Raw genomic sequence first — 14,233 nt, forward strand, 5'->3', positions numbered from 1 at the left:
ATGAAAACCTCTATGTTAATGACAAAGTTCTCCAGTTAAAGGAAAGCAAATAGTGTTATTAGGAATAGATTACTATATGATGATGATTAAAGGCTCAGTTCAACAGGAAGATGATAGAACTTTCCTACATTTGTAACACAGTCTTAGAAGATATTAAAGCAAACATTCAAGAAGAAATTGATGACCTAGTACCACAGTGTATTTTACTGAATTGGTACATTTCAATAAAGTGTCAGAAGGCACGGTTGAAGGAGAAAAGCTTGACCCAATGGACAGTTACAGAACCCAAGTGTGTGTGTGTGTACACACAAATTTTAAAAAGATGTTTTTAAAAACATCTCTTTAAAAGAAATAATGAAAATTATAAAAGTTAATCACAACAGATAGAATTCACCTAAAGTGGTGCTTAAGCGATTCTGAAGTCGTGAATTATACATTAGAGACGAAAGGCTGGAAATTAATGAGCTGAACATAAGCAGAAGACTAACTGTAAAGAAAATTAGAATAAGAACAGAATGAAAAGGAAATGAAGTATAATAAAGGAACAAACCCAGAGGGTGCTTCGATGAAAAGACCCACCTGGGAGCAGCTGCCATGGGTCCGTCAGCTGAAGTGAAGGAAGTCCTGGCCCTCCTGCAAGTGCAGCGACCTCAGGTTGTCCTCAAAGGCGCCCCCTGTGAGGTCCTGTCGGGAGCAGTAGATTCAGCTCAGTCCAGTCTCCTGGATCTAGGAGGCCACTGTGGAGCCTCCTCCAGGGCCAAGGGTTGGGGGTGGCCCGTGTCCACCTGTCAAGTGTTCTGCTCCTCTGCTAATAGTGGAGAGGCTGGAAGGAGACAAGGGCCAGAGAAGGCAGCAGCCGGCACTGCTTGTACCACAGGCCCTGTTGCTCACCAGAGGGGAGGCCTCCCTGCCTTCTGGCCTTGCCTCTCTACATAAGGTGGCTGACTCTCCCTGGGGGCACTCGGAATGGAATGAGACTAACTGGCAATGCCTCTGCTGTTCGACCAGGGCAGACCTACCTTCCCTCCACACACCCACCCCTCTGCAGAGGCCAGGAGTTGGAGGAGGCCCCTCAGACAGAAACTGTATCTCAGAACCATCAACAGCTGCCCCTGTCTGATCCCCTCTGGCCTCTGTCATCCCCACCCCTGCAATGGAGTGAGGGCTGTGACCCCCGGTCGCTGGATGCTTAATCTTGTCCTGTGTGCTAGCCTTGGCCAGGTCACCTACTCTCCTGTATGAGGCCACAGCAGGTATCCAGAAATGCCTTTCAGACGTGCCCTGTACCCCAGCACCTCCTGAACAAGTTGCTGAAGACAGCCCGGCAGAGTGGTGGACACAAGTCTCTGGCCTCTGGCAGGACACAGGAGGGACTATGCATTCCTGTCACAGTCCTCGGTCCTTGGGCCGAGCAGGAGGAATCGGAGCTTGGCTGCACCCCCTACCCCCACCACATAGAATCCATTACACCACCTACCACTGTTGTCACTCAAATGATGCTGTCACTGAAATGAAAGCCATCCTTCCTGGAAAACATTTCCACACGCTCTGCCACTATCTGTCCTTCCTCCCTTGTCTCTGCTCTAGAGTTTGCAAAGGAAACACACCTGAGTTCAGGGACCAGGCCAGCCCAGTGCGTGTTGACACCGTCTTAAACAAGCCTCTGTTAAAACTAGATGCTTCTGTAAAGCAACATGTTTCATTAGGAGAATGAAAAGGCAAACCACAAAATGGAGGAAGACATTTGCAAAACATTAAACCAACAAAGTCGAGCAGCCAGAGGCGTAGAGGACTCTTGCAGGTCAGGAGAGACGCAGCGTGCAGTAGGCCAGTGGGGAACCCTGATGAAAAACACCGCCAGAGAGGAAAGAACTCCAGCGTCCAGCGGACACGGGGTTGGTGCCCAGACTCACACCTGAAACCATGAGAACACATTCCCCAAACTGCTGGCAACCAAGTGCCCAGCCCAGTGTGAGGGAGCCATGCAGCTGGGCCCTCTGGCTCTGGGCGTGTTCCTGGGCCAGCCTCTTTGCGGGCATCATCCAGAGAAGCTGAGGATGCAGCCACACCCACGACCTGCCTTTCACTCCCAGGATTAGACCCGAGGCAGGGACACTCACGCAGAGGACACAGCGTCCTTGCAAGAGCAAACTGGGAACCACTGCCCACAGGCCTGGGTCCTGGCGTGGCCTCTGGGTGGGGTGGCGTTTGCACACGGGACGTGGAGAAAGTCCACACCATGCACAGCGATATGCGCACACCCCAAACACGTGGAGTGAAAACCAGATGCGAGAACACAGACACTGGATTCTGCTCACGTGAACTACAAAAATAGGATAAATTAGACTATGGTTTAGGGATGTGTTCACGCACACGCCACGAGGGTTGGCCCTGCCAGGTGCCAAATGCACGTTCACAACCAACATAGACGGCATTTCGTTCCTGGAAAAGCAGTGATGTAAACGATGTTGGGACAGTTAGTTATACAAATAGAAAAATTTGCATCTGTAATCAAAAGAAATTCCAATTGTATCAAAGATGTAATTAAAAACTAGAAATCCCATAAGTAAAATGGGACAATGTTGTTTTTTAAATTTCACAACCAGGAGTGATTGTCTTGGAATGAATCAAACTCTATAAATGAAAGTCACTTAATTTGATTATATCACAATGGGAAAAATATAAAAATATCAAATGGCAGGAAAATTTGCAGCACGTCGGAGAGTTTTCCTTATGAAAATACTGACCAATAGAAAAATGGGCTAATGAAAAGAATAATTTACTAAAAGGGAAATAAAGCAGTTCATAAATATGTGAGAAGATGCTTTCCCTCCCCGTTAAGGGCATGAGGCAGGTGCTCCATCGCTGGTGGGTTGGGTTGGCACAGCAGCTGCAGGTGGTGAACAGCCAGATTGGGACTGAATGCGTGTGCTCTTTGACCCAGAAATTTTTAGAATTTATTCCACATAGAGCCACTTGAGCGAAATTATGTATATATACAAATACTCACTGCAGCAGCATTTTAAACAGCAAATGATTAAAAATGGCCAAAAGGTACATCAGTAAGTAACGGTATCACAAATGCATGAAACATCCGTGTAATCGAAGAGCGGGTGTTTTAGTGATGAACGTGAACCTTGGGTTTCTCTTTACTGTTCCAGCTAACAGTGGAGGAAGGCACAACAACAGCGCCACCGAGGTGCCCTGAGACCCGCGAGGTGCTCCAGCCAAACAGAATCGCAGGGGAGCCTGATGTGGCCTCGGTCTGACCACCTCTCAGTAGGATGGAGCAGACCACGCAAAACCACAGGGAACCGGTCGGCAGAGTGCAGGATGCACAAGCCCCTTCTTCAGCTGAACTAAGAAAAGAGCGTCGGCGTCGGGGAGACAGAAAGGTCATGTCGTCAAGTTCACACGGACGCTGCCGGATTCCAGCAAGCAAATTAAAACATGAAGCAATTTATAAGGCAATTAGGAAGATTTGAACATTGATGGGATATTTGGAATTCTGTGGTGGGATGGTAGTTTTATGGTCCTTTTAACGGTTTTTATCCCCTTGAGATACATCAGGGAAACAATAATGGATGAAATTAGGCTAGAATGAGTGTCCCAACACCAGCGTGGGGATCTGGAGGCGCGGAGGACACATAAGGTGGACACGCTGGCTCCGGGGATGGGTACACAGGGCTGGTTTCCCGTCACTTTGCTGGTACGGCTCAAATAAGCTGGAAATTTCCCTGAACAGAAAGGTCACAGCAACAGGAGAGCCCGGGGGCTCCAGTGGCTTCACACGGAATAACCTCCAATCTACATTACGTGAAAAGACCAAGACATGGAACGAGCATGTGCTGTGAGGCCACACTGCCAGCTGCCCCTGGAAGAACACACAAGAGACAGGTGACCATGGGGGCTCTGGGCCCTTCAAGGACACGGTGTGTGCAGGACGAGGAGGAGCCTCCTTTCCCACGCTCAGCCCGCTCCCTGGGAAAGGTTTTCACCAAGTGCCGTGGGGTTCATATGAGCGCCCCAAGATACTAGTGACACCACAGGTCACCATAACACATACGATAACAGTTTGATGTATTGTGAGAATTACCACAAGGAGATGTGGAGTGGGCGTACTGCTGGAAGAGTGGCACTGATGGGGTTGGAGAGGGGGTCCCTGAGAAGTAGATCCTGAAAAGGCTGTTTCTGAAAAACTAAACCAGATATGTGTAGAATTTGCATTTTATAACTGCTTCTCAGAGCCTCCCATTTACTCATCTAAATGTCCCTGGTAACTTGGACAATGGTTATTCAAAGTTTTTCATTAACTTTGCTCAGATCCATCAGAACAATCCCTATCTTTGGCGGCTACAGCCTTAGAAAATTTCTTCAATAAGACTTGAAAGTTGGAATGACTTCTGGACCCATGGGCTGCAGAACGGATGCTGTGTCAGGGTGAAAACACGAACCCCTCGTACATCGGCCTCAGAGCTCCTGGGTGACCAGGTGCACCGTCAATGAGCAGTCGTATATTGAAAGGAATCTCCTTTTCTGAGCACTGGGCCTAACAGTGGGCTTACACTATTCCATAAACCATGCTGTGCACAGATGTGCTGCCACCTGGGCCGTTCCATTTCCAGAGCCACAGGCAGAGCAGATTTAGCCTCATTCCTAGAATCCCAGGATTCTCAGAATGGTGAGCACTGCCTTCAGCTTAACCCATTTATGCCTGAGGTTGCAATTTTTTGAATTTTTGCCATCAGACCTTGGCAGTGACCTTAAGCAGAGTATAAACTCGCACATGCTTAGTGTTCCAATAATGGAACACTAGGCATAAATGGGTTTTAAAGTCGCAGCAGCATTAGCCTCTAATAAAAGAGTCAGACTGTCTTTTGAAGCTCTGAAGCCAAGCATTGATTTCTCCCTACCTATGAAAGGCCTGCATGGTGTCTTCCAGTTCAAGGTTGCTTCCGTTACACTGAAGATCTGTGGTTTGAGTGCGGCCACCTCCATTGTGACCGTAGCAGGATCTTCTGGAGAGCCTGCTGCCTCACCTCACACTCATATTACGGAGATGACTTCTTTCCTTAAACCTTGTGGACCAACCTCTGCTAGCTTCAAACTTTTGTTCCCAGCTTCCTCACATCATTCAGCCTTCACAGAATTGAAGAGAGTCAGGACCTCGCTCTGTATTAGGCTTTGGCTTAAGGGAATGTTGTGGTTTGCTCTGTCAGACCACTAACACTTTCTCCCTATCCGCAAAAGGCTGTTTCACTATCATTTGTGTGTTCACTGGAGGACCACTTTTCCTTTGCATTCACAACTCGGCTAACCGTTAGGCTGAAAGCTGGGCCTCTCCTGCCAGTCTTGGCTTTCGACATGCCTTCCTCACTAAGCTTAAACATTTCTAGCTTTTGATTTAAAGCAAGAGACGTGTGACTCTGTGGGGTTATTAGCTGACCTAATTTCAATGTTGTGCCTCAGGGAATAGGGAGGCCTGAGGAGTGGTGGGGTAGGGGGGAGCGGGTAGGGGAGAGCCGACCAGCGGAGCCAATCAGAACATTCACGTTTATCAAGTTCACTGTTTCATATGGGCGCCCCGAGATAGTAGTGACACCACAGGTCACCGTAACACATACAATAACAGTTTGACATATTGCGAGTTACCACAAGGAGACATGGAGATGTGGACGGGGCGTGCTGCTGGAAGAGGGGCACTGATGGGGTTGCTCTAGTGGGGCTGTCACATGCCTTTAATTTATAAAATGCACAATGAACTGCAATAAAATGAGATAGGCCAGTAATTGCCAGAAAGCTGTGCCCATGAGGCTCTGCTCACGTTGTTCTGCCTGGACTCTGATTAGTTGTGTGACAGCTCACTGCGGGCCGGGCAGTGTAGACCAACACACACTGGCTTCACGGCTTCTGTGGGGCAGGAACCATGACCCGCCCTGGTGTGGCGTGCTTCTAACTGTCACAGGTGCCCGTGTCTGTGTGTCCCACCAAAACCCCCCAACAGTACCGCTTGGGGCCTGGCTCACTCTATCAACCACTCATCCGTGGTTATTTACCAAGAAAAGGCAAAGCAAAAAAAGGGGTTGCAATCCTAGTTTCTGATAAAACAGACTTTAAACCACTGAAGATCAAAAAAGACAAAGAAGGGCATTATCTAATGGTAAAGGGATCAACGCAACAAGAAGAGCTAACCTAAATATACATGCACCCAATACAGGGGCACCCAGATCCATAAAACAAGTTCTTAGAGACCTACAGAGAGACTTAGACTCCCACACAATAATAATGGGAGACTTTAACACCCCACTGTCAATATTAGACCGAGACAGAAAATTAACAGGATATTCAGGACTTGAAGTCAGCTCTGGACCAAGTGGACGTAATAGACATCTACAGAACTCTCCACCCTAAATCAACAGAATATACATTCTTCTCAGCACCACACAGCACTTACTCTAAAATTGACCACATAATTGGAAGTGAAACACTCCTCAGCAAATGCAAAAGAATGGAAATCCTAACAGTCTTTCAGAACACAGTGCAATTGAATTAGAATTCAGGATTAAGAAACCCAAAGTTGCAGAACTGCATGGAAACTGAACAACCTGCTCCTGAATGACTACTGGGTAAATAACGAAATTAAGGCAGAAATAACAAAGTTCTTTGAAACCAATGAGAACAGAGAGACAACGTACCAGAATCCCTGGGACACAGCTAAAGCAGTGTTAAGAGGGAAATTTATAGCGCTAAATGCCCACATCAGAAAGCAGGAAAGATCTAAAATCGACACCCTAACATCACAATTAAAAGAACTAGAGAAGCAAGAGCAAACAAATTCAAAAGCTAGCAGAAGACGAGATCAGAGCAGAACTGAAGGAGATAGAGACACAAAAAACCCTTCAAAAAAAATCAGTGACTCCAGGGGCTGTTTTTTTTTTTTGAAAAGATTAACAAAATAGACCGCTAGCCAGGCAAAGAAAAGAAGAATCAAGTAGGCACAATAAAAAATATTAAAGGGGCTATCACCATTGATCCCACAGATACAAATTACCGTCAGAGAATACTATAAACACCTCTACGCAAATAAACTAGAAAATCTAGACGAAATGGATAAATTCCTGGACACATCCACCCTCCCAAGACTAAACCAGGAAGAAGTTGAATCCCTGAAAAGACCAATAACAAGTTCTGAAATTGAGGCAGTAATTAATACCCTACCAACCAAGAAAAGCCCAGGACCAGATGGAGTCACAGCCGAATTCTACCAGAGGTACAAAGAGGAGCTGGTACCATTCATTCTGAAACTTCCAAACAATAGAAAAAGAGGGACTCCTCTCTAACTCATTTTATGAGGCCAGCATCATCCTGATTCCAAAACCTGGCAAAGACACAACAAAAAAAATTTCAGGCCAATACCCCTGATGAACACTTATGTGAAAATCATCAATAAAATACTGGCAAACTGAATCCAGCAGCACATCAAAAAGCTTATCCATCATGATCAAGTCAGCTTCATCCCTGGGATGCAAGGCTGGTTCAACATATGCAAATCAATAAACGTAATCCATCACATAAACAGAACCAAAGACAAAAACCACATGATTATCTCAACAGATGCAGAAAAGGCCTTCAATAAAATTCCACACCCCTTAGTGCTAAAAACTCCCAATACACTAGGTAATGATGGAACGTATCTCAAAATAATAGCTATTTATGACAAACCCATAGCCAGTATCATACTGAATGGGCAAAAGCTAGAAGCATTCCCTTTGAAAACTGGCACAAAACAAGGATGCCCTCTCTCACCACTCCCATTCAGCATAGTATTGGAAGTTCTGGCCAGGGCAATCAGGCAAGAGAAAGAAAGAAAGAGTATTCAGATAGGAAGAGAGGAAGTCAAATTGTCTGTTTGCAGATGACATGATTGTATATTTAAAAAACCCCATTGTCTCAGCCCAAAAACTCCTTAAGCTCATAGGCAACTTCAGCAAAGTCTCAGGATACAAAATGAATGTGCAAAAATCACGAGCATTCCTATATGCCAATAATAGACAAGCAGAGAACAAAATCATGAGTGAACTCTCACAAATGCTACAAAGAAAATAAAATACCTAGGAATACAACTTACAGGGGATGTGAAGGACCTCTTCAAGGAAAACTACAAACCACTGCTCAAGGAAATAGGACACAAACAAATGGAAAAAAAAATTCCATGCTCGTGGATAGGAAGAATCAATATCATGAAAATGGCCATAAAATAATGTATAGATTCAATCCCATTCCCATCAAGCTACCATTGACTTTCCTCACAGAACCAGAAAAAACTACTTTAAATTTCATATGAAACCAAAAAAGAGTCCGTATATCCAAGACAATCTTAGGCAAAAAGAACAAAGCTGGAGGCATCACGCTACCTGACTTCAAACTATACTCCAAGTCTACAGTAACCAAAACAGCATGGTACTGGTACGGAAACAGATATATAGATCAATGGAACAGAACAGAGGCCTCAGAAATAACACCACACATCTACAACCATCTGATCATCAACAAACCTAACAAAAACAAGCAATGGGGAAAGGATTCCCTATTTAGTAAATGGTGCTGGGAAAACTGGCTAGCCATATGCAGAAAACAGAAACTAGACCCCTTCCTTACAGCTTATGCAAAAATTAACTCAAGATGGATTAAAGACTTAAACCTAAAACCATAAATACCCTACATGAAAACCTAGGCAATACCATTCAGGACATAGGCATGGGCAAAGACTTCATGACTAAAACACCAAAAGCAATTGCAACAAAAGCCAAAATTGACAAATGAGATCTAATTAAGGAGCTTCTGCTCAGCAAAAGAAACTATCATCAGAGTGAACAGGCAGCCTCTGGAATGAGAGGAAATTTCTGCAATCTGTCCATCTGACAAAGGTTTAATATACAGAATCTACAAGGAACTTAAATTTACAAGAAAAAAACTTCATCAAAAAGTGGGCGAAGGACATGAACAGACACTTCTCAAAAGAAGACGTGGCCAAGAAACATGAAAAAAAGCTCATCACTGGTCGTTAGAGAAATGCAAATCAAAACCACAGTGAGATATCACTGGTTGTTAGAGAAATGCAAATCAAAACCACAATGAGATACCATCTCACGCCAGTCAGAATGGCAATTTTTTAAAAAATCAAGAAACAAAGATACTGGCAAGGCTGTGGAGAACTAGGGATGCTTTTACACTGTTGGTGGGAATGTAAATTAGTTCAACCACTGTGGAAGACAGTGTGGCGTTTCCTCAAGGATCTAGAGCCAGAAATGCCATTTGACCCAGCAATACCATTATTGGTATATACCCAAAAGAATACAAATCATTCTGTTATAAAGACACATGCATGCATATGTTGACTGCAGCACCATTCACAATAGCAAAAGACATGGAACCAACCCAAATGCCCATCAGTGATACACCGGATAAAGAAAATATGGCACATATATACCATGGAATACTCTGCAGCCATAAAAAGGAATGAGTTCATGTCCTTTGCAGGGACATGGATGAAGCCGGAAACCATCATCCTCAGCAAACTAACACAGGAACAGAAAACCAAACACCACATGTTCTCATAAGTGGGAGTTGAACAGTGAGAACACATGGACACGGGAACATCACACACTGGGACCTGCTGGAGGGTGGGGAGGCAAGGGGAGGGGGAGCATTAGGACAAACACCTAATGCATGTGAGGCTTAAAACCTACATGGCAGGTTGATAGGTGCAGTAAACCACCACGGCACACGTAAACCTATGTAACCTGCGTGTTCCCAGAACTTAAAGTAAAATTTAAAAAAATCTACTCACCTCAGCCCCCCGCAGCCAGCCTGGACTCCCCACGCTTGGCGAAAAAGGCTGCATTTGGAGCCCGAGGTGCCCGTCACCTGCCCACCCCTGGCAAGGGTCGTTCACACTCAGGGGCTGAGGACATCCCTGGTGCAGCCACCTCAGTCCACAGGAGCTGGAGGTCCTGGCCTCGGCCCCTCAGACATGGCACCGTAGGGCCTCGTGCTTTGCAAGTTTCTAACAAATGTTGGCTTTACAGGTATTTAAAGACAGAAGAGAGACCGGAATCCATCCCCCCCACACCCGTGCAGGCCACCCTCCAGCTGCCTCCTGCCCCCAGGGCAGCGGCCACCACCCCACAGCCCAGTCTGTGGTGCCGTTGTGGACGGCTGTGGCACCTGTCCCCATGCCCACCATCAGCTGGGGTCTCATCCCAGGCCACACAGTCATTGCACAGCAGGGCGGGCTGTCCACGTGGCAGAGCCTGAGACCTCCAAGCCCCTCCACGGCCAAGGGCCCCACACTCACCAGCTTCACACAGATGACGAAGGGTGGCTGGGCGGCTCGGAAGTGCAGGATGGGGATTCGGGGCTTGGGTCTTTCCTGAGAGTGCGAGTGGCCGTCAGTCCTGCCCGAGCCTGGAGCCCGTCCCCGGAGAGACGCCCTCAGGGTGCAGCCGAGTTGGCTCACACAGGAGCCAGGGCTTGGGCGGCAGATAACGTGCCAGGGTCACAGACTGCGGCAGCTACTCAGGGCAGGACCCCGGCTCCCGCCACCCCCGCCTGACACCCGACTGCGGAACTGACCAGGGTGGGCTACCCCAAGGCCCAGACCCACAAGGGACAGCCGGGCCCTCCCCCAAAGAATGGGGGCTGGGCTCCCTGGAGGCCCCGAGGAGCCGGCGTGGCCCGGGTGGATTCTGCCAAGGGGGAAGGCTCTGGGCAGCTGACCCTCAGCCCCGGAGCAGGGAGGTGACCCCGAGGGTGACACCGTGCGGCCCTGCACACCTCAGAGTCCTCGTGGCAGTAGAAGCCTTTCCTGATCTTGTTCTCGTCCACGTCACAGAACGCCACCACCTGGGGACAAGCACAGAAGGGCAGCTCTGGACAGGCCGGGGCCGGGGCCTGTGCTGTGGGACAGTACGGGGGCGGGGCAGGCAGCGTTGGAGGGCGGCAGGATGCTCACCTTGCGCTTGCTGGTGGCGGTCAAGCTGCGGTACAGCCGGCGCCCCTGCTTGCCGGCATTCCAGATGGTGAAGGCCGCCCAGCGGGGCAGGGCCCGCTCTTCCAGGAAGCGGACGCGGTGGGTCCAGATGGTCGTCCTGCGGTGGAGAAGAGGGTGACGGGCAGGCCGGGGGCCCCACAGATGCACACGGATGCTGACATACAGGGACATGATGTGTGCTCAGCTTACGTTGCCAGTGGAGTGGACACCTGGCCTAATGCCTAAGAGAGACTGGCTGTCCTACAGTCAGGCTACCTGCCCCAGCTGGACGTAGCCACATGCCTAGGTGGGGACCCGCCCCTTCCATTAGACCCCAACAGGTGGGGACAGATGAGAAGCTGTCACTTAGGAATCTAGAAGGTTCTGGAAGGCAGAATTTCTGTAGGACACAGAGGACTGGACTTGACCCAAGTCCAGTTTCCCAGAGAAACCTTTGTCCATAAGGGCACATGCCAACCATCCCATAAAATCACAGCGTTCACACTTGGACATAATCTTCTGCCTCGGGGTCGCTGCCCTGAACCCTTCCACTCCCCTGGGAACCTGGTCTCTGTTCTTTCTGCCTTTGCTGTGACAAGTTGACCCCAGGTTGCTGCCCCGGGAGCAGGCTCCTTCCTATGACCTGCTACTCTGCCCCATCACTGCCCGGGCCCTTCCTAGCCCCGCCCTCTCTCCTCCCGCCCCAGCCCCTCCCCACGTGCCCCCATCGCTGTCAGCTGCCTGCCTGTGGGCGCCTCTCCCTCAACCCTGCTCCTGGAGCTGCCCGGGCTGACCCCGTCTCAAAGCCCCAGGAGCTGGACGGGCCAGAAGCTAGAGGGGCAGGGGATGCAGAGGCCAACGGGGCCAGAACGGCCTGGGATGTGTCCCAGATGCTGTCCTCCCCAACTGCTGTGATGCAGCCACGCTGAATCCCTGTGCCCCACAGACCCTGCCCTGGCTGAGTCCTGGGATGCCCTCTGCTCTGTCAAGGGAGCTGTGTCCGTGGGAGCCTCCTCCGGGGTGGGGTCTGGGCCAGACACAACGCTGGCTGGTGATGGGCCTCCCCTGAGCAGGGCCCTCGTGGGTTCAGCCTCGGGATCGTGGCAGGATATGGCTGTTCTACGACTGCTGCTGCCTCTGCCTCCCGGGATAAACCCCCCCCCAACCCTGTGGCACCCCGTTTGCAGCAAAACCCCCACAGGCAATGGGATGGGAGGGGATGGGGGGACATGGGGTCGCCTCTGTCAGCTCAGGGAGCTGCAGGGCTTAGGCACTGTCAGGGAGATCCTGCCTGGAGTCTACCTTTTCCTCCCCCACCCTCTGCAGCCACCTCAATAGTCCCGACCCCGCCTGGGACACAGGGAGATGCCCGTCCCAGTCAGTGACTTCAGGACACTGAAGCATGTGTGTGTGTGCACACTGTGTGGGAGTGTGTGGTATGTGTGCACAGTGTGCATGTGTGTAGTGAGTGCATGTGTTCAGAGTACATGCCTGTATGTACTGTGTGGATGTGTGTACACGTGTGTGCAGTGAGGGCCTGTGTGTGCAGTATGAGTACATGTATGCAGTGAGCGCACATGCCTGCATGTGCTGTGCGGATGTGTGTGCGTGCAGTGTGTGTACATGTGTGAGTGCATGTGTGCAGTGAGCGTGTGTGCAGTGAGTACATGCGTGTGTATACGTTCATGCACGTGTGTGCGTGCATGCTGTACGTGTGGTCTGTGTGCATGTGCAGTGTGTGTGTGTGTGTGTATCTGGGTGAGGACGGCTCTTTGTGGTGGTGTGGTGTGCATGTGTGGTCTGTGTACATGTGCAGAGTGTGTATGTGTGTGTGAACCTGGGTGAGGACAGCTCCTGCAGACAACTGTGGGGACTTTCCCACCAGGTGACGCAGCCTCGCCGGGTTTTGCCATCTTGTCCTTAGCAGCCCGGGTCTGTTGGGTGTCTCGGCGGGGGGGGCGGGGGGCGGGGGGTGGACAAGCCTGATCCTCCTCATCCATCGACATCAGCTCAGGGGCCCCATGGGGTTCACATGAGAGGAAAGCAGTCAGGCTCCAGAAGAAAGCAGGTGGCCTCTGTGGCCATGGGTGGCACGTGAGGTTTGGGGAGCCTCTGACACCGGCCTCCTCGGCCTTCCTAGGGGTCTCTGGTCTGAAAATGTTGGCCCGTCGTAGGAAGATAAAATTAGAAGCAGCCATGATGTCTGTATTTGGTTCATCTCATTTTTCACATTTTAAAAAGTTCTCATTTAATCAGGGAGAACAGGCTCCCCAGGGCCCCCTATGCCTTTCTTTTTACATCCTCATTGGAAGCCGTGGCCCCGCCTTAGCACTGGCAAAGGTGGAAACCCAGTTTTTCTCCAAAGCACAAGTCAGCATTTCTGGAAATGTTGCAAAGGAGCTGAAGAGTCAGGGACATGTCACCGCATGAGAAGGGAGAGGAGCGCGGACGCGGGAGAAGGGAGAGGAGCGCGGACGCGGGAGGGGGGAGAGGAGCGCGGACGCGGGAGGGGGGAGAGGAGCGCGGACGCGGGAGGGGGGAGAGGAGCGCGGACGCGGGAGGGGGGAGAGGAGCGCGGACGCGGGAGAAGGGAGAGGAGCGCGGACGCGGGAGGGGGGAGAGGAGCGCGGACGCGGGAGGGGGGAGAGGAGCGCGGACGCGGGAGGGGGGAGAGGAGCGCGGACGCGGGAGGGGGGAGAGGAGCGCAGACGCGGGAGGGGGGAGAGGAGCGCGGACGCGGGAGGGGGGAGAGGAGCGCCGACGCGGGAGGGGGGAGAGGAGCGCCGACGCGGGAGGCCCCAGCATGCGGGAGTGAGGATGATGCCCCCAGTGGGGAAGCTCCTGGCCCTCCTGCCAACCCCCCAGCCTGGGGAGCTGGGATCTTGCCGAGAGTCTCAACCCTGTCACGGCAGGCCCGGGACCATGGCGGCTCCCACACCCACACATGACCCTAGTTCGGGTCTTGAGACTCCGGGGACCCTGAGTACCCGTAGGGGCCGAGATGCAAGCCCCGGACAGCGGCCTGCATTCCACTTAACGCTGCGGCACGCGGCAGGCAGGTGGCCGAGACCTCTGTGTCCTCACAGTTCTAAGGAGGGAACTGTCTGCCCAGATCTAAGGAGGGAACTGTCTGCCCGGATCTCAGGAAGGAATTCCAGATGCAGTTTCACCCCGATTTGCCTCACCCCTGCCACGGCTCCA

The 14,233-nt window shown here is 50.6% G+C and overlaps 2 protein-coding genes across 40 annotated transcripts in view; one reads left to right on the forward strand and one right to left on the reverse strand.

Annotated features, from left to right (window-relative positions):
• Nucleotides 1–7,173, forward strand: part of TBCD (tubulin folding cofactor D) — a 202,595-nt gene extending 195,422 nt beyond the window's left edge. For all 4 annotated transcript variants that reach the window (XM_054535913.2, XM_054535916.2, XM_054535915.2 and 1 more), the window contains one exon: nucleotides 3,162–7,173. In XM_054535913.2, the coding sequence (XP_054391888.1) occupies nucleotides 3,162–3,269 (108 nt within the window). In that variant the 3' untranslated portion in view covers nucleotides 3,270–7,173. The remainder of the gene's footprint in view (nucleotides 1–3,161) is intronic.
• The window catches only part of B3GNTL1 (UDP-GlcNAc:betaGal beta-1,3-N-acetylglucosaminyltransferase like 1), a 101,006-nt gene that overhangs the window by 4,203 nt on the left and 82,570 nt on the right, over nucleotides 1–14,233 (reverse strand). For 20 of the 36 annotated variants that reach the window (XR_010138043.1, XR_010138042.1, XR_010138040.1 and 17 more), the window contains 4 exons: nucleotides 11,015–11,150; nucleotides 10,837–10,905; nucleotides 10,358–10,432; nucleotides 580–684 (listed from right to left, as the gene is read on the reverse strand). Coding sequence is in view for 14 of the 36 variants with exons in the window: in XM_024234565.3 (XP_024090333.1) it covers nucleotides 604–684; nucleotides 10,358–10,432; nucleotides 10,837–10,905; nucleotides 11,015–11,150 (361 nt within the window). In the remaining 22 variants the exon portion in view is untranslated. Of the gene's footprint in view, nucleotides 1–579; nucleotides 10,533–10,836; nucleotides 10,906–11,014; nucleotides 11,151–14,233 lie in introns of those variants that run through there. The other 16 variants (XR_010138038.1, XR_010138037.1, XR_010138036.1 and 13 more) reach the window with 4 other exon arrangements.

This window comes from Pongo abelii, chromosome 19 (assembly GCF_028885655.2).
Source record: "Pongo abelii isolate AG06213 chromosome 19, NHGRI_mPonAbe1-v2.0_pri, whole genome shotgun sequence".
Taxonomy (NCBI): domain Eukaryota; kingdom Metazoa; phylum Chordata; class Mammalia; order Primates; family Hominidae; genus Pongo; species Pongo abelii.